The 19,382-nt window shown below is 36.7% G+C and overlaps 1 protein-coding gene across 2 annotated transcripts in view; it reads left to right on the top strand.

Annotated features, from left to right (window-relative positions):
- The window catches only part of LOC102083499 (probable global transcription activator SNF2L1), a 33,254-nt gene that overhangs the window by 3,466 nt on the left and 10,406 nt on the right, over positions 1-19,382 (top strand). The window contains exons 1-19 of one of the 2 annotated variants that reach the window (XM_021296748.2): positions 2,293-2,409; positions 2,651-2,777; positions 3,339-3,439; positions 3,561-3,661; positions 3,944-4,123; positions 5,333-5,488; positions 5,717-5,848; positions 6,595-6,663; positions 7,380-7,489; positions 8,163-8,389; positions 8,918-9,039; positions 9,422-9,574; positions 10,990-11,122; positions 12,090-12,238; positions 12,836-12,955; positions 14,167-14,277; positions 14,473-14,586; positions 16,964-17,086; positions 18,654-18,786. In XM_021296748.2, the coding sequence (XP_021152423.1) occupies positions 2,716-2,777; positions 3,339-3,439; positions 3,561-3,661; positions 3,944-4,123; positions 5,333-5,488; positions 5,717-5,848; positions 6,595-6,663; positions 7,380-7,489; positions 8,163-8,389; positions 8,918-9,039; positions 9,422-9,574; positions 10,990-11,122; positions 12,090-12,238; positions 12,836-12,955; positions 14,167-14,277; positions 14,473-14,586; positions 16,964-17,086; positions 18,654-18,786 (2,296 nt within the window). In that variant the 5' untranslated portion in view covers positions 2,293-2,409; positions 2,651-2,715. Of the gene's footprint in view, positions 1-2,242; positions 2,410-2,650; positions 2,778-3,338; positions 3,440-3,560; positions 3,662-3,943; positions 4,124-5,332; positions 5,489-5,716; positions 5,849-6,594; positions 6,664-7,379; positions 7,490-8,162; positions 8,390-8,917; positions 9,040-9,421; positions 9,575-10,989; positions 11,123-12,089; positions 12,239-12,835; positions 12,956-14,166; positions 14,278-14,472; positions 14,587-16,963; positions 17,087-18,653; positions 18,787-19,382 lie in introns of those variants that run through there. The other variant, XM_065077937.1, reaches the window with a different exon arrangement.

Here is a 19,382-nt window from a genome sequence, read left to right on the forward strand (position 1 = left end):
GTTGAAAGCTCTGGGTTTTATACTCAGTACTCATCAGTGGATGTTTTTTTTTTTTCCACATGAATTTTCAGCTTGTTTTTTCCCCCTCATGTAGGTTTAGTTGCCCACACCCTCCTGTGGTAAGGAATTTCTATTCAATTGCATTTTATATTTAGAACTCTCCCCTTTTGCTTTTGAATCTGCCTGTGCTAGTTTTGTTTGATGACCCCTTGAGTCATGTCAGAGGCATCCCTAAGTTACTTCTTAGAGTACTGAAGCTGCCAGTTTCTCATCATATAAAAATATAAAGGTTTTAAATGTTGATATGCCCCATAATATATGTGCCATAACAGTGCGAAAGTGGATCTGCCAGTGACACAAATGAAGAGAGCTCATAGTGCTGGAGAGGACAGGTAACAGGGTAACTTATCTGTTACAAAGAGGCAGAAACCAAGAGGACACTGCAAGACTTGTTCTTGAATGACACTTATAGTAAGTTGTTGGTTGAAGCTGGTCTCCGTGTCTTGCTGCATTTTTCTTAAAAGCTTTAATGCTAAATAGATGCCTAAAATTACAGTAGAGTCCGAAAGGTTTGAATACCATAGAAGCAAAGGAAGAATGTTGCTGTTAGACGTAGAAAAATTGATACCAATTTATATGAATATTTACTTCTTAGTCAAAGAGAAGACAAATGAAGTTTTGTTTGTTGAAAGCGGAATTAAATAAATAAACAAACTTGATTTCACAGCAATGCATGGGTAACTTGCATCTTTCCTAAATCAGAATGTTAGTTCAGTTGTTCTAAATAGATCCCCAAAAAATCTACCTTTGATCAATTGTGCAGTCGTAAGCGAGACCATCACTATTTATCAAGGCATGCTGCATTCAGTATAGAACCCTACCAGTTATGGTTAGGTTGCCAAAACCACCGTGTATTATTAGTTTCATACAAATCCTCTGAATGGATTTACTCTTATCCTATTGGAGCATAAACATCCACATCTTTACTCCCCCTTTTAGATTTCTTTTTTCCTAAAAGTTTTGCTTGATATTTACAGTTTATTTGTTTTTCAGGTTATTTACTGAAATGGTCCAATAAGGAATGCAAGGGATAATAGTAGTTTTTTTCCGGGAGATCTAGTGAAGATATTTGTTTGCTCTAAGTGGTTCACTATTAAAGAAATGCATTGCCCTCATGTGGCAAGATGGTGCATTGCACATTAGGTTCATTTTTATTGCCTTTTTCTTTGGTTTGTGTAATTGCTGTTAGAGCACTTTTACTTGCATATAAATTACCTTCAGAAAAGCATTCTGTTTTTTGTCTATTTCTTAGAAAAGTTGTCTTACAGAACTACAATTTCACTTCTGTAGTTTATATCAAGATATATAAATGAGATCACAATAAGATTACTTGAAGTGGTACATGGTGCTTAGGAATGGCATCGAGAAACTGATAACAATAGCATTCTGACAGATAGCATTTTATTTTTATAATATTTTTCTTAATTAGGTAATCTGTCTTTTAAATGTAGAGAAGGTTGTACGTCTTGCTGTGTTTATATAGTGAAGTGCATATGCCCCATCAAGATGGCAGAACTGAAATGGTAGAAATTTGAAATCCGACAGCAAAATTCACAAACTTGACTGAAGGCAGCATTGATCTGATGCATCCATTACTTTAGTCATGCTTCTAAAAGCAGAGCTACCACATTGTTGTCTTGGATCAAATCCTGATAGCCTCGAAGCTGATGGAAGTTTTGCTACTGACTTGAGCAAGGTTAGGATTTCATCCCTTCCTTTAAGTCAGAACCGTAGTGTTTTCTTTATCTTTTACAGACAGTACTTTGAAACATCACTTCACAGTTGCTGGTGTGCCATGCAGACTTAAACAATCTGTATGAGTGAACTGGTTGGGATTTGTTTTACTAAACTTTGAGTTTTGAATGGGGACGAGTTGCTGGGATGAGGTTATCAAGTCCTCCCATGTCTTCCAGATTGCTGTGGATCATTTGAACCATCACATGTTACAATTGGCTGCTCTAAAGCAATTCATGCTTAGCTGTGAGCTGAAGCAGCTTGAGCTACTTCATGATGCTTGTAGCCCTCTGAGTTGGCTAACAGTAGGCAAATGGTGGTGTCGGTCTTTCTTCATATGAATTGCTCTCGGGAGTGTCTAAATTTTGTTTCTTAATAAAAATACATTTTTAATGGAAAAAGTTATTGATTTTTCTTTTTTTAATTCTCTCTCCACTTTGGAAACTAGAAAGCAGATCGAGCAAAAAGATTTGAATTCCTCCTGAAGCAGACAGAACTTTTTGCACATTTTATTCAGCCTGCAGCACAAAAATCACCCACATCTCCATTGAAAGTCAAGTTGGGACGGCCACGGATGAAGAAAGATGAAAAACAGACTTTGATTTCAGCTGGGGAGTATGTTTTATTTCTGACTTTTTATGCTTTCAAACTAATTATGTGTTTTAACATACCTGTTTAGTTAGCAGCATAGATATTGTGCTTGAAGTGAGTCCTGGGCTTTTCCTGTTAATTGTGTATGATAAATTCTGTAAAAGCTGGTTGGTGTATGCATGCTCATCCATGAGCATTAGTCTGACCTTGTAAAGTGAATTCCCTGATTCTTGCCCCTAACCATGCTTTGGTCCATATTGTGCAGTGCTTTTGGAGCATATGAATTGGATTTCTTTTGCATGACCTTGAATTAGAAGATGCACTCCAGAAATGCACCTGATGTGCTCCATCTTCCCGTGGACATGTCAGTGGGACAGTGGAGCTAGAGCAAGGTGAAACAAGACAACGTGGGCGTTGTGTGGTGGTGGATCCTCAGCACCGGTTGCCTGATTTCACCAGTCTGTCTATACTAGTCAGTAACGCAGGCATAGCCTGCATGTTGTGTTTCTGAGGGGTCTTGTCATAGCAAGCAACTAGTTTTTGGAACCTTTACAAAATCACATTTTCTGATTGATAACTTTTGGAAATTTTTTTAAATTGAATATGTGACTCTTCTGAATGGTGTAGTCATCAAGTAATTGATTTTAAGGCCACTACTGATGTGTGCGCTGTATTTTTGTGTTCCTTATTAAAAAGTACCTTAGAGAACTCACAATACTTGCTGTCAGAGTGTAGTTATGGCTCTGGAGGTGGGGGCTTCATGTCAGCCGTTCTAATTAAAGCTGAAATGAAGCGCAAGGAATAACTCATTAACAAGATATGATTTTGGTCAGGGTACCAGATCGTGCACATTATAGATCAACGATTGTTTCTGTTGTAATTTGTCTCTTGATTTTATAGTCAGTGTTTTGAAATTATTTCATATGAACAGGAATCTTGAATTCTTTCTCCAGTTATCGCCACAGGCGCACAGAACAAGAAGAAGATGAAGAACTGTTGTCAGAGAGTCGAAAAACATCTAATGTGTGTATTCGATTTGAGGAGTCTCCTTCATGTAAGTATCATATTGGCAGTTTTCTGATTGCTTTGATGTAACTAAAATCTGAACAGATTGCAATTGAAATTTTCTACTTAGAATTATTATTTCTCTACTTAGAGGAATCTTACATTTACAGATGTGAAAGGAGGAACACTAAGAGATTATCAGGTTAGAGGTTTGAACTGGATGATCTCATTGTATGAAAATGGTGTTAATGGCATTCTGGCAGATGAAATGGTAAGCAGTAATCTTTTGGAATTTTTGTGGCAATTACTGAGCAAAATTCAGCATTAAAGTGCCTATAGTATTTAATGTATATGCATCATTCTTCAACAGTTAGATTTTTCACAACTGGAATTGTAGTATAATGAAAGAAATTGTATTGCAAGCATTTGCTGTGCAGTTTCCTCTAAAACAACTTAAGTGGCAGAATTGTATAGTGGGAAAGTTGTTTGAAACTATTTCTGTATGGCATTTAATATCAGTAGATTCCTTTCCCCCCCTTCTTTGTCAATGCAGGGTCTTGGTAAGACTCTGCAAACAATAGCGTTGTTAGGCTATCTGAAGCATTACCGAAACATTCCTGGGCCTCACATGGTCCTGGTTCCAAAATCGACTTTGCACAATTGGATGAATGAATTCAAACGCTGGGTTCCATCACTACGTGCCGTTTGCCTTATTGGAGATAAAGATGCCAGAGTAAGTGCTCTACATTTCAAAGTTGTATATGTTGTTTGTCAAAAACTAGCATTTGGGGACGTGGAATTCTCCCTAAGCTACTTAATTATAATATTTTTTAGTAATCTTTAAATATATTAATGTTGAAAATGCAAAATGATATGCTTGTAGCTATGAGGAGAAGTGCAAATCGGTAGGTGAAGTAATAGCCTGGGATCACAGTACAGTTGACTTTCCTCTTTTACTGTTGTCTTCCTCTTTGATTTTTTTTTTTGTGCCTGTTTTTTGTTTTTGATCTCTTCTGTGTTTATGGTGTGACAGTGTTTATTAGTTTTTCTTCTTTTTTTTTCCCCCTCACTTTGTTACCTCTTTCTCTACCTTCTTTAGGTGGCTTCTTCCACTTGTTACTTTTGTCTAGTGTCCATGCCTTGTAACTAGGATTCTGTTGTAGAGCTTTTCATCTTTCACAGTGAAGGCCTTAAATTAGATGTAGGATGGTTTTCTAACTTGATGAGGGTCAACGACCTGGATGTTCCTGTGATTTCTGTGGCTCCACATATATATTGCATAACTGCCTGTTACTACTTGAGGGTAGGAAGGCCATACAGAGGGATCTGGACTGGCTGGATCATTGGGCTGAGGCCAGTTGTGTCAGGTACACAAAGGCCAAGTGCCAGGTCCTGCACTTGGGTCACAACAACCCCAGGCAGCAATACAGGCTCAGGGAAGAGTGGCTGGAAAGCCCCCTGATTGAAAAGTATCTGGGGATGTTGGTTGACAGCAGTTGAACATGAGCCAGCACTGTGCCCAGGTGGCCAAAAAGGCCACCAGCATCCTGCTTGTATCAGAAATAGTGTGGCCAGCAGGACCATCTCCCTGTACTCAGTGCTGATGAGGCTGCACCTCAAATCCTGGGGTCAGTTTTGGGCCCCCCACTACAAGAAAGACCTTGAGGTGCTGGAGTGGGTTCAGAGAAGGGCAAGGAAGCTGATGAGGGATCAGGAGCACAAGTGTTTTGCTTAACCCCAGATGATGATCTGTCTGTGCCTAAGGCACGAAGGACAGAAAGCTTTTGTTATAGTAACTTTCAGTTATTGAAAGTATGTTTCAGATTCTTCTTTTGTATGCTAGCTTACTGCATCAGTAATGTTGGCAGAGATAGGTTTCACTGAATTCCATATATATTGTTCATATTTATAAATGTTTATTAATTCATCTGTTCTGCTTTAGGCTGCTTTTATCCGTGATGTTATGATGCCTGGTGAATGGGATGTTTGTGTTACATCATATGAAATGGTAATCAAAGAGAAATCAGTCTTCAAAAAATTTAACTGGAGATACCTGGTAATTGATGAAGCTCACAGAATAAAGAATGAGAAGTCTAAGGTAAACTCAAAATTATTTGATACTTTGAAGAGAGTTTGACATAACAGATTCCATCTGATTTTAGCAGATTTTAAGTGTTAGGTGTAGTGGTTTTGAGTGGTAAATATGGATTTCATAGGTAGCTCACTGTCTTTAGTTTAGTTGACATTGTTTCAGGTTTCAGAAAATGGTGAAAATTCATTATGCTTAAATGTACCTGATGATGGTAACTATTTGCTGTATTTCTAGCTGTCAGAGATCGTACGGGAGTTCAAGACGACAAATCGGTTGCTGCTTACAGGAACTCCTTTACAGAATAACCTCCACGAGCTGTGGGCATTGCTCAATTTTCTTTTACCTGATGTCTTCAATTCTGCAGATGTAAGTTAAGGTTTGGAAGTACAGTCTTGTTCTTGTTTTGATTCCGGGGCTGCTTTCTGCAGAAGAGAAGAATGACCAGTCTAACAAGACACATATGATGTGGAAGGCCTGGATTCAGGAGAAGCTCTGTGCCTTACCTGACTGTAGACTACATTTTTGCTCTGCCTAGTTAAACCAGTGCATTCTGTGCAGATAAAGCCTCAGGCCAGTAATAGCAAACACCATACTCTGAATAGATAAAGAATTATGCAAAGTGTAACAAAATTTGGGAAAGCAATGTAGAATTAAGAATATGATGCATCCAAATAGGCATACACCTTTTTTTTTTTTTTTCATTTGGAATTTGAGTCCTTTTTCTCCTCTTTTACTGTTAATGTTTCTTGTACTTCTGTTGCTTGCTTCCCTTATTTTTGCTCTGTTGTCCATTTTATTTACTTAAGGATTTTTTTCCTTTTTTTACCTTCTTGTCCCATCATTTCTTGGACAGTGCAGTGATGAGCGTGGAAAACCGTTGTAAATTAAGCAGAGTAATAGTATTTTGTCTGTGGAGTTACTCAGTTGACTTGAATGTTAAAACATGCTGGGGAGCTGCCACAGAGTTGGAGACTGATTTGTCTTTCACTTGTAGAAGTTATTTGTCTCAGGATTTATGCCGCTCTCAGCTGGAGTGAAAGAGAGTCAATATGTGTCTGTTAAAACTACAGATGATAAACTGTTCATACCAATCGTGCTGTTTCTCACCACAGGATTTTGACTCATGGTTTGACACTAAGAATTGTCTGGGTGATCAGAAACTTGTAGAAAGACTTCATGCTGTAAGTAAATAAAGCTGTAATCATGTGTCATTGTTAGCATACATAGTATAAAAAAACAAAACCAGAGTATTTTCCCCTTCTTCTCAAAGGTGAGAAGATGGATGTGAAGGTATTTAGCTACAGAAATGCCCAGGTTAAATATTGGAGCTTACTATTATGGATGCTGCTTTTTGTAACGTTACTGTTTGAAGCAGACCAAAATGCATACATGAAATGTGAAAATGAAGAATTTTGAGATCTTTTTGAAACCATTTATTGTTGTGAATAGTCTAGTGATACACACGGCAGGCTAGTCGCAGTGAAGGCATGCCTTTACCTGTGTTTTACTGTCTGTGAGATAAAAGACGTTTTTCATCACACGCAAAACAAATCAGAAGGAAGTGCAAGATACATTGTTTATCTTTGAAATGTTGGTGTATTTTATATATGTGGCTAGTGGAAATGAAACAGAGCTTATGTCAAAAGGTAATAAATAGATTTTTATAGGTTTATGGGTGTTGCATATGTTTATGGCTTATGTAGTGTTACATATCTATGTGTGAACTTAGCTTATTAGTGGACAACTTCATTTTGCAGAGTTTGCTGTCATAGCAACTCCTTCAGAAATAGATATTGATTGGTTCTGAATAAATACCAGATAAATCAATCTGGTAATTTTGTGTTTGAGGCAGTCAATTTTATAAGTTTTTCTCTGGAAAACCTCCTAATTTTTGTAGGTTTTGAAGCCATTTTTATTACGTCGCATAAAAGCTGAAGTAGAAAAGAGTTTGCCTCCAAAGAAGGAAGTAAAAATTTATCTTGGGCTCAGCAAAATGCAGAGGGAATGGTAAGTTATTTACATCGCTCTAAGATTCTTTTCTGATAAAGAACACTACAGCTCTTCACACTTCTTTTTTCCTACTAGTTGCATATTGAGATAGTCAGATGGAGTGGTGTATTTGTAGTTGTCATTTGGGCTTTTTTAAAAGTTGCACAATTTACGAAGAGCTCAGGAAGGATAGTGAAAAGGGTTGAGAGCAAGAAAGCAGAAACTTCTTTTCTTTCCGTATTTTTATTTGAAAGAACGTATGCCAGGTTTCCTCCTTTGCTCCAAGTGTATATGCACCAGTAGAAGTCTGAACTGAAATGAAAATTAAACCTTGAGGTTTTCTCACATCAGAAGAGATGTGAGAAAAGGAGCCAGGTCAGCATAGCAGTTTGAGTCAAATCATATCTTTAATCTACTTCGTAGTCCTGTAATAGAAGTGTAAGACAACCTGTAAATGACAGATCATTGTCACTCGCAGACAAATTGCTTTTTATGTTTAGGTATGGATTTATAAATCCTTGTTATCAGTCAGACTTTTCACGAAGTTTCATAGAAATATAGCTCATTGTTATAAAACCAAAGCAAGCTCCCACATCCAGAAATAAGTAATTGGGATATTGCAGGGTTTACGTAATGTTTTAAATATAAAATAAAAAGTGAGAGTTGTTCAAAATTGCCTATAAAACTTCAGGTACACAAGGATCCTGATGAAAGATATTGATATCCTCAATTCAGCTGGGAAAATGGATAAGATGCGTCTGCTGAATATTCTGATGCAGCTGCGGAAATGCTGTAACCACCCATACCTGTTTGATGGTGCTGAGCCGGGCCCTCCTTACACCACTGACACGCATCTCATCACCAACAGTGGAAAAATGTTGGTGCTGGACAAACTGCTTGCAAAACTCAGAGAGCAAGGTGAGTACTGTTCAGCAACAGGAGCGATCTGAAAGCTTGTCGTGAGTAAAACTGCCTTTCGAAAATTGCGTAGATTCATTCTTTTCTCTGGTGAATGCATTTGTTACTTTCAGTGAGGTTTTTGTTGAAAATAACTTTTCTGTAGATCTTAACATATGTAGGGAGGGAAGTTTTATAGGAAAGATGATAAAGACTAACAATATGGAGAAGTAGAAGGAAATGAAGAGCAGAGCCTCCCTTCTGCTGTCTTTGAGATAATTTCTCATGAGAGTATTAGTTTTTCTGTGTGCGAGTCATCAACTACCTATTTTACCATGGTTTTAAGCTGTATATTTCTTCTGTATAAACTATCAATCTGTCTTCAGGAGAAGTTAAATCAATACCAGAAAACTAACTTCGGAAAAGAGACTGATTTGAGTAAGTTGGGCATAGTACAGAATATTTCAGGTGAATTCTAACTCGTGCTCTGTGATAAGATTAATGTGAAAACATAAAACCAGTGACAAACCTTTTGTGGTGTTCTGTCAGGTTCCAGAGTTCTACTTTTTAGTCAGATGACTCGCTTACTGGATATTTTGGAAGACTATTGCATGTGGCGTGGGTACGAATACTGCCGACTGGATGGACAGACGCCACACGAAGAAAGAGAGGTGAGAAAGTTGTATGTTAACAAGGAATTTCTTTGGTTGACAGACTGTTATTATTTACATTTATATGTAGGTAGCTATGTCATTGTTTAAAGTAAGGCAAAAATGCTACAGCTTAAAAAGCTGCTAAGGGTATATGTTTTTCCTAACAAAAGCCCACAGTAAAATACATTTAATTTGCTCCTCAACTAAATGAAAAATGTAATATTTTGTGGACTCGGAATGTTTTTTTCTACCTATGCAGACCTACAGTTTCTTCTATAAAAAATCGGTTTTGTTATGAAAATTCTGTAAATTTCAAAGAAATTTTATTGAAAAGCCACCAATGTATTAGAAGCGTGTTTGAAAACTCTGAGACTTAAATGACGCTCTTTTTTTCTTTTAGGAAGCAATAGACACATTTAATGCTCCCAACAGCAGTAAATTTATTTTCATGCTGAGTACCAGAGCTGGAGGTCTTGGAATCAATTTGGCAACGGCTGATGTGGTTATTCTCTATGATTCAGATTGGAACCCTCAAGTAGATCTGCAAGCCATGGTGAGTTAACTCCCTAATACACATTCAGTTATTAAAGTCGTCATTGCTCTATTTTGTATAAGTGTTTCCAGAACTGGCATTTTTGTTATTTTTCTTTATTTTTTGTATTTAATACCAAGAAACTAGGGAAATAAATAAAAAGGGTGTGAACAGAATTGTGGAAGAAACTGTAGATTTTTCTCTATAAATATGTTTTAATTATTTTCATAATTGTATATGATTACTTATTTCAAAATACTGTATCAATATTGTTTATCCAAAGAATGATTCTTAATTCTGTCTTTCCAGAAAAAATGAATAACAGAGGGCTGTTGCCAAAATAATAGCAAAGATTTAAAAGCATGTGGATTTATATTCCTTCCTTTTGGGAAGCTCATGCTTTTGCCATCCACCTTGTTTCTTTATAAGTGTAAAATCATTCAGTGATGACACCAAGGGGAAAAAAAAGTATCTTTGGGTTAAACATACTAAAGTCTTCCAAGTGCTGAAGATCAAAAAATCAAGTCTGTAATTTGTTTCGTGAGGAATAAAAGTCACATGAAGCTTCTTGCACAATTGGAGCGGGGTGGGGTGTTCTGTGATTTGTGTGGTGTTTGTTTGGGTTTGTTTTTAATCCCCTTAAAAATATCAAATATTTACTGTAAATGTTGCATCCTCATGGTATATGTGCTGACTGCCAATAGCGCACTGACCTCCTGGAAAACAAACTGATGAGTGCGATTTGTGAGGTTTAGTGGGATTATCAGAAAGAAACTAATATTATGGCAGGGAGTAAAAGATGAAACAATTCATGTTTAAAGGACAGGTGGAATATCCTGGTACTAACAGCTTGAAGGCCAATTGTTCAACTTCTTTTATTTAAGAGGACAAAATAATAATTTTATTTATGTTTTCCAGAGAGACTAAACACATGTTTAGCATGTTAGTCAGATAACCCTATTTGCTGTGTTACTATGTGAGCTGCATATTGATGCTTTAATGTAGCTGCTTGGGCCATGTATGGTATTGAACCTGTGGCTGTGTGGACTTTGCCTATGGAATCAATATGCTCATGCCAGGGGTGCCAGAGTTTCAGTACCTATGTCAAGGTGGAGAATTAGTTTGAAAGCAGAGCAGATGTGTGTTACTTACATCCTGTTTTATCTCCACTTGCCATTTGCATTCTGGACATTATCTTCGTTTACAATGAGTTAGATGCATTTATTGTTATAGAATGATGCAAAAATTAAAGGTGTAATAGCCAGAGATAAGTAATTATTACTATATTGGTTTTACTTTTTTTTTTATACTCTGAATAAGCAAGGAACCATGAAATATATGGTAGTTTCAGTCTGCTGTTTCTGCTATATAGCAAGCTAACTGTCTGTTGCTTGTGAGCTTTTGTTGCTGAACACTCACTGATTTATGTTTGTTAGGATCGTGCGCATCGTATTGGTCAAAAGAAACCAGTACGGGTGTTTCGACTAATCACTGATAATACTGTTGAAGAGAGGATTGTAGAAAGAGCTGAAATAAAACTGAGACTGGACTCTATAGTTATACAACAAGGTATCAACTGCTATTTATGTTTGTCTGCAACAGAATTGTTCAGTCCCTTAAAGTATTGGTTAAATAACTGTACGAATGTACAGTATGAGAGAAAGCAGGCCTTGTGTATAATAGCAGTACGATAAAACAACCTAAGAAACTCTTAATGTGTTATTTCCTTGTTCAGCTGAAGTTTTTGAAAAAAACCCCACTATTTTCTTAAGTAATGTGGACATAAACTTCTGCTGAGACTCTAAATGAGGAAAGCAAACCACAGCTGAATAGATGTTACTTGATTTTTGTCATATTAAAAAGGAAAAAAAGATACGTTCCATGACAGATACAAATAATTATATAGATGTGCTGCTTAGAACCACACATGAATTTACTGAACATTAAAACTGCTTTGTGTGTATTTGTTTAGAAGCTCTTGGAAGAGTAGTTTGTCAAAAACTAAGGCGCTCAGGCTAAGTTTTGGAGGTTGGTTGTATTTCCAAAAGGGTGGGCTACTGAAAGGATGATGGTCACAATTTTGGTGGTCCCTGAAGAGATGAGATGGGCTGAGTGAGATTTTTAGGACAGAAATTAGAACTCTGGGAAAAATACTCAGAGGTTTGGGTTGAAGTCAGTGAAGTGGGTGTTAAAAATCTTAAGTACTAAATTACAGAATATTTTGTCATTTTTCATTTTGAAATAGGATTTTGATTGAAAAGTTGAGTTAACTTTGTAGGAATAAGATCTTAGACAAAATTTGGATTATCTGAGAAACCTTCTTTGTTATGGCTTGATCCAAAATTGTTATTTTTTTTCCCCTGAATTTCCAGATTTCTGTTTATTTTCAGCTCAAGTGAAATGTGATCTTTTTTTTCTGTGCGGTGCTTTTGTTTTTCCTTCCTTGTTCTGACAGTGAACTAAAAAAATCCACTGTTTGCGGAATCCTACTAGTACGTTTATATTATAACTTTCAACATGTTTTTCCCAATTTTAGGAAGGCTCATAGACCAACAGTCTAACAAACTGGCAAAAGATGAAATGTTGCAGATGATCCGGCATGGAGCCACGCATGTTTTTGCTTCTAAAGACAGTGAGCTGACAGAAGAAGATATAACCACTATTTTAGAACGAGGTGAAAAGAAGGTTAGAGAACAATTTCATACAGAATTTGAAACATGTCAAACATTAGATATATATGCGCAGAATATAAATTGATTATGGAAACCTATTTATATGACCAACTGCTACGTTACTGTTCATAGATATTTTAAAGCCTATGAAAGTTTTGAAAGAGTAGAATTAGTGAGTTATAACTGTGTTCAGAGTACGTACTCTGTGTGCCGTATCTTAAACGTGGTTTATTTTGCGCGTTTTTAGAAAGATATAAATTTTATGCCTAATAGACACGAAACCTTTATGGAACTTTATTAGGGAATGTTGGAAAAATGAACTACCATTTCATCTCCAAAGTGTTGGGCATAAATTTCATTTAAATTTACAAGTTAAATCATAGAGTTGTTGGGCTATGTCACAGCATAATAAATTCAGTTTAATGGAAAGTCTTGGAGTCAGATTGTTCAAAACTGAAAAGCATTGTGTGCATCTCTCCTTCCAAGGAAAGTGTAAGTAAAAGTTTAAAGCAGAAGACATTGAGAATATTTCAATAATGCTGAGAGCTAGTTTTTATCAGAAAAGATAAAACAGCTTGAGTAAGCCTAAAAGTATCTTCCTGTATTTTAGACAGCTGAAATGAATGAGCGATTGCAGAAGATGGGGGAGAGCTCCTTACGAAATTTCACCATGGACACAGAAATGAGCTTATACAACTTTGAAGGTGAAGATTATAGAGAAAAACAAAAGGTAATTTTCTTCAGGTCTTTCAGACTTTGTTAGAGGTGCCACCATAAAGGCCATACAATAATAGAAATGTTATGACTGTAAACGCTATTCTAGAGAAGTGAGAAGCCACTGAAAAATTCACTTAGCTCTGCAGAAGCCTCAGTTTTCTGAAGTTTTGCTGAACTAGCTTTCAGCCCTACTGTTCTACTTCATGGTAAAATCTGATAATATTGCTCAGATTTTTTTTCCTTCCTTTCTTCAGCTAAAATACTATGTTGCACCCTACTATACTGCTACAGTCAGTAATATTTTATTGCTACATAACCTAGAGGAAAAAAAGAGGCCTGATAATTATTTTGTGTGTGAAACCTGGACTTAAGTCTCTTTTGCACTGAAGGCTTTAGTCACAAGCATTAGTGTGAGCTGTTTGTACAATGATTTACCTAATCACAGAAGGCTCATCCAAACAAAGAGGTGTTGCCTGGGGTCCCACAAGGTCACCCCTGCGTGTCTGTGTTTTGTACGGGGTGTATAGTCAAGATATCATTAAAGTCTTATCTAGAATCAGATATGTGAACTCCTATTTGTGAACTACAGAATGCACTTCTAACCCAGCTTTCTTATCAGTTTTGAAGAAACATATAGAAAAATAAACTATTTAATGAAAACAGAGTGGGGGGTGTGTGTATATACCTGAGACTTTTCTGTCGATAATTTTATTTCAGGAAGGCAGCTAAATACAGCATAGTCTTGAAGTATACTTAATTCAAGTAATTTAGTTGAGATTATTTGCTGCTAGTGGATTTTTTTTTTTTGCCGGTGTTGTAGCCTCTGTAGAGTTTATTCATGATGACATTTAGAGGAGAAACAATTAATTTATATCACAAGGTATTATAGAATTCTGAGCCCCAGTCCTTCCGTTCTCATTTGATGGATGGACTCATAACCTTACTCAGGTGTCTGAAATAAATAGAATACTATAAAGGAATCTATCCATGCCACTTCACTCCCTTACTTGTGTATTATCGTTTATGTGTTTAAATACATATCATAATCAGCTGTAATTTCTAGCTTATTTTTGAGCTCTTTCGTAGTATCCGAATTATTGAACACAACCATTGACTTGCCACGCAAAAATACATTCTTGTTTTGTGGTGCCACATTAGTCGTTATTTTTGCCACTTTAGGAAAGCATCCAGTTACTTTAATTTTTTTTTCTATTCTGCATGTAGCTGAGCATGATGGAATGGATAGAGCCTCCAAAACGAGAACGCAAAGCTAATTACGCAGTTGATGCTTATTTTAGAGAAGCCCTGCGTGTTAGTGAGCCCAAAGTGCCAAAGGTAAGGAGCTGGCAAGTATGGAGCGGTTCTTGTTCTTTTGCCCTTCTCCTCTCCCAAATTGCATCCCCTGCTCCTACCCTGGACTGGTAATAAAAGGGATGTAAGTGATAGGTTGCCACTGCTGCTGAATTATAGCAGTTCAATTGCACAGAAATCAAGCTTATATGATGTTCATATACCTGTGTATTTTTGAAGGCTCCACGACCTCCAAAACAACCAAATATTCAGGATTTCCAGTTTTTCCCACCACGGTTATTTGAACTTCTGGAAAAAGAAATTCTGTATTATCGTAAGACTATAGGATATAAGGTAATGCTTTTTGTTTTCTGTGCAAATGAGTGAATTGTGTTTGTATTCCTCTTTCTAGATTATTGCAACCTTATCAAGAGCTAAAAGAAGCAAACGAGATTGCAACTAAAAACCATATCATTCTGGTCATGCTTTTTGCAAAGTGCTTATCATTGTAAATGAACTGGCTTAAGCCCTCTATTCCCCCTGTTTGTGCTCCACTGTGGAACAGAAAAAGTAACCTGTAATTCCTTTGTTTGTTAACAATTTCATATCTCTGTAGCTTTGTGATGGGTTCCTAACAATAAAATAGAGTAGAAAAAAGACAGTTCTGATACTTCATATACTTCTCCTCAAAACCAGAGGTGTGATATGTGGTCTAAGGTGAGAAAATAATTTTTGGTGAACAAAATATCACCTTCCAGGGTATGATATTTTTTTTTGTTATAGCTTTTGTATATGTTGTGCAGAAAGTAACTTAAGGAAATACTGAAGTTGACTTTGTGTTGATATGACAATAAGCAAAGTGACACCAATTTTCCTTGCATTTTGCTGGCATATAAAATGCCTAAAGGTGTGGAGAAGTCTGAGTGTATTACTATTTCAAAAAGAAACCTAGTCAGTAGACTTACCTTTATTGCCTACTACGCCTTAGCTGAATTTCTGCCTCTTCTCTGCTGACATTACTGGGCAAGCATTGAGCACAGATTCTGTTTTGATGTTGATTTTCGTTACTTGCATCAGTGTTGGCTCAGTAAATCAAATGGATCTCGAACTCCCAGACATGTAACTTACTTTAAAAAGCCCCATGTTTCATGACAGGTTGCAGCAAGAAGAAATCGTGTATAAAATGTGTTGGGGAACATAAACTTGTCATACAAAGCGATGAATAGGAAATTGGTGTTGTAAAAAGAATAGAATTAATATTAGCAAAATATATTTTTAAGAAAAAGCAGAAGGTGTCTTAGATTCTTGTTTGAAGCAGAAGTAATTTTACGTGGATGGTAGGGTAGAGTTAAGATAAGAATTTAAGGAAGTGTAATTAGCTTAGGGAAAGAAATTATTCAATTAGTGCTCCAACAAATAAGGATGAGAGAATTGCTGATGTTGACAATATGCATGTAAAAAGAGGTGTTTCAGTCCTGTTAATGAAATCTGTCAGATTGGATAGGTTGAAAATGAATGCTTGTTATCCTAAAAACTTACAATGGTTTACTGGTGGTTAAAATCATGAATATGATTGTTTGTTCTGCTTTGGAATGGGAGTATAACTTTGTACCTGAAAAGAGTTTGTTAGTAAAACTGAAGGCTGCCATAAATAATATCAGAGGTATGGAAGAGGTAGAGACCATGCTTTATGTCAGTCTTAACTTCAACCGTCAATTTCTTAGCCAGATGTTAAAACAGCTCATGTCTTTCTTTGCGTTTTGTGGTAGAAAAATGTAAAGCCTACAAAATCTTTACTGGATCCTGGTTTCTGAGTGTTTTGCTGTTGTGCAGTGTGGAATTGGAATACATAGTTTAGTGGTCCCAAATATTAAATAGGTGTCAGTGTGGAGAAGGACAGGGAGCGTGTTGCTTGGCCCTGTTTACATAATGTTGTCTGTCTGCTCTGTCCTTTGGCAGTGTATGTATCTTTATAGTAAACCTGGCAGAACTTAGCATTTCCCTGTAGTTATAAAACACTATAAGCTGTTGGATATAAGAGAGCAGAACCCTTGCTAATGAAAAGTGCCACTGAAATTGGTGGCCTGTCAGGCTCACACGGGGTGCGGCTCTGCCTCTTGCAGTATCCCCAAGACACTGTGTGTACAAGTGGGGGTACAGGGCATAGCAAAATTATGACGTACATTTGACAAGCTAGTCCTATTTTTGGGAGGAAGGGTTAAAGCAGTAAGATTCAAATTGAGGTAAAACGCATTTGGTAAATGTTGTACAGATCAGTGCCTCAATATTTAATGGTTGGAAAAATATATTTTACCATTTACATGTATTCTGCAGTGTTCTTCACTGAAATTTCTTAACAAAAAGTGAATAGGGCCCTTTTGTTACTTACAGGTGAAGATGAGCTTTACATTAGGAGCTTGTGAGACAGGAAGGAACTAGCACAGACAAATGACAGTATTTGGTACATCACCTTGTCTTGGAGGATAGTAGCGTACATTTTGCAACAGTTTTGTAGACACTGATGAAAATATTCTGATAGTTATTTTTAGTTATTTTAAATAGGAAGTGGGGTGGAGCTTTTTTTTGTGTTCCGTGATGACAGATGCTGTGGACTCTATCAGTCCTGTGAGATCTAATGTGTGCTTATAAGTTGTAAACCAAGGCTGATTGAAAAGTTTAGTCTTCTTAATAACATGGCTGCACTACTGCTTATTGACACCCCTGATTTTAGGTCCCCAGGAATCCTGACCTCCCGAATGCAGCTCAGGTACAAAAAGAGGAGCAAAAGAAGATAGATGAGTCTATGCCTCTGAATACTGAGGAAACTGAAGAGAAGGAAAAGCTTCTAACACAGGTAAAATAAAACCAGCTGAAGTATTTCAGTGTATGATTTTTTCACTAGTATGGAATATAAATACCAATATTGGCAAATATGCACAGGAAAAATACACTGATGTTATAGAAAGAAGAAAGCGTACAACATGTAATAATTTTTCTTGGTTTTGCTTTGAGGGACCTTCCCTGTTCTTGAGCGAGTTTGTCTTAGTCACCTGCTATTACCCTGAATGCCTGCGATGTTTCTGAGACAAGGCCTCGTGTAGCAGATGCACCACCCAGCAACACCTGCAGAAATCCAGCCAGTGGGTTTCTCGTGTATGCATCTACCTTGCATGGTTTTTTCATCAAAAAGAGTTTGTATCAGAGAGGACAAGCCTCTGTTGACATATATATGGTATTTACACAGGTGAACGAGATGTCTCATGCATTGATTTTTTTGACCCCCTTGGGTTGTTGAGCATGTTCCTTTTATACTTGGACTGAATCTCCATCACTGGCTACTTTTTGTGACTTTTTGGACTGTTACCCTGCTGAGTAGGCTTATTAAAAGCTAGTTGTTAAGGAGAAAGGTGTGACTCAAAAAGTAACAGGTTTTTTGATTCAGAAGATTTTCTGTGAAATAATTGGATGTAATGGACCTGGAGAAGCAATAAGCAAGGTCACAATCTGACTGTTCGTTTCACCTCTTTGTGACAGGTGCTGACATGCATGTCAGTACTGCTATTAAAGATTAAAAGTAAATATTTGTATCGTGCATATTTGGCTTCTTGTAAGGATGCTATCTGATTGCCGAGTGAGCCTATTCAGCTGGAGAACTGGCAGAGTTCCATGTAAATCTATTTCTGTGATGAAAGACACTCAATGCACTACAAATTGCTGTTCAGGCTTGTGATTTTCTTGTTTGTTCTTGATGTTTTCTCCGTTCTCTGTCTTTAAATTGTAATGTCTCATTCTTGGATGGTGTTTTTGTGCATCCCTTAACTGTTGTTCAGTTTTGGATTAATTTCTTCAGTACATAACAAATTTTCTGTGTGACAGTGCTATAGAGTTTCCATTTTCATCTTTTTGGACTGGAGATCGTTTCATGACACATTTATGCTTTCATCCAACTGTTTGTCTGGTTCAAGGTTTGTAAGTGTCCAAAGTAGGAGCTCTGGCTTTAGGTACTCGCACTACTCTAAGACCTTGTAATGACACTTGCATTGGTGCACCCTGTATTCACAACGCATTTGTTGCTTTTATCTGCTGAAGAGTGACTTACATAAAATTACGGTAACCTGTCATTGAGCTGCTTTCTCTGGAGAAATACCATGTAAAAAGTTTGTAAAGAAGGAAGAGTAAAAAGCTCTTACTAATGCATCTAGAGTGATGCACAAAAGTGACTCTTTAGACTTTTAATGGTTCAGTAATAAACACTGAATAGCACAAGTTTATGGAAATCCTGAAAGACCATTAACCACTGCAACGATGTGACGTTGCAGAGCTATTGTCAGTTGTAGCAAATGATACATACATGAGAAAAAATTTTGCAAAATGATTCCCTTCTACCTAGTAATGCTTTCTCCATCTTTTGCTGCTTACAGGGTTTTACAAACTGGAATAAAAGAGATTTTAACCAGTTTATTAAAGCTAATGAGAAATACGGTCGTGACGATATAGACAATATTGCCCGAGAGGTGGAGGGAAAGTCACCTGAGGAGGTCATTGAATATTCAGGTGTGAAATTTTGAAATGTATTTCTTAATCATGTGATATCACTGTCATTTTTTGCTACATGTTCTTTAAAAATTAGAAGATGTAAAATTTGAATGTGTATTAGAATATTTTCTTTAAGAAGTGCATGATGGTTCTATTCAGAAGACTTAATTCTGTTAAAAAGGTTTAATTTACTACATCTAAATATGCCTTCAGCTACTTTTGTCCCTCCTTGGTCAAAATTTAGAACTTGCCATAATTAATTTACAGTGACGACATGGTCTTGTGGAACCTTGAAGTTGCCTTATGGTGGCAACACGATTGTTAATACAGTGAGTATATATGCTGTTTTAGCTAGTATGCTGTATCTTTGTCTTTTGTATTTACGCAGTACTTTTAAATTTGTACAGAATTCTTCCTCTTTCATCCTTGGATTTAATTTTACTAAATGCCTTTGTAAAATTACCTCCGCAATGTTCTTCCTGTAGCTTAAAACAGAAGAGCTGCACAAAAATTCCCTTTGAAGTGTTGTATTTATTTTAGGTTGGTTAAAAGATGTCACTGGAGAAGGCACAAATTAATAGCTTTTATAACAGATAGACTAAGTAATCTCTGAC

Source organism: Columba livia, chromosome 12 (assembly GCF_036013475.1).
Source record: "Columba livia isolate bColLiv1 breed racing homer chromosome 12, bColLiv1.pat.W.v2, whole genome shotgun sequence".
NCBI lineage: Eukaryota > Metazoa > Chordata > Aves > Columbiformes > Columbidae > Columba > Columba livia.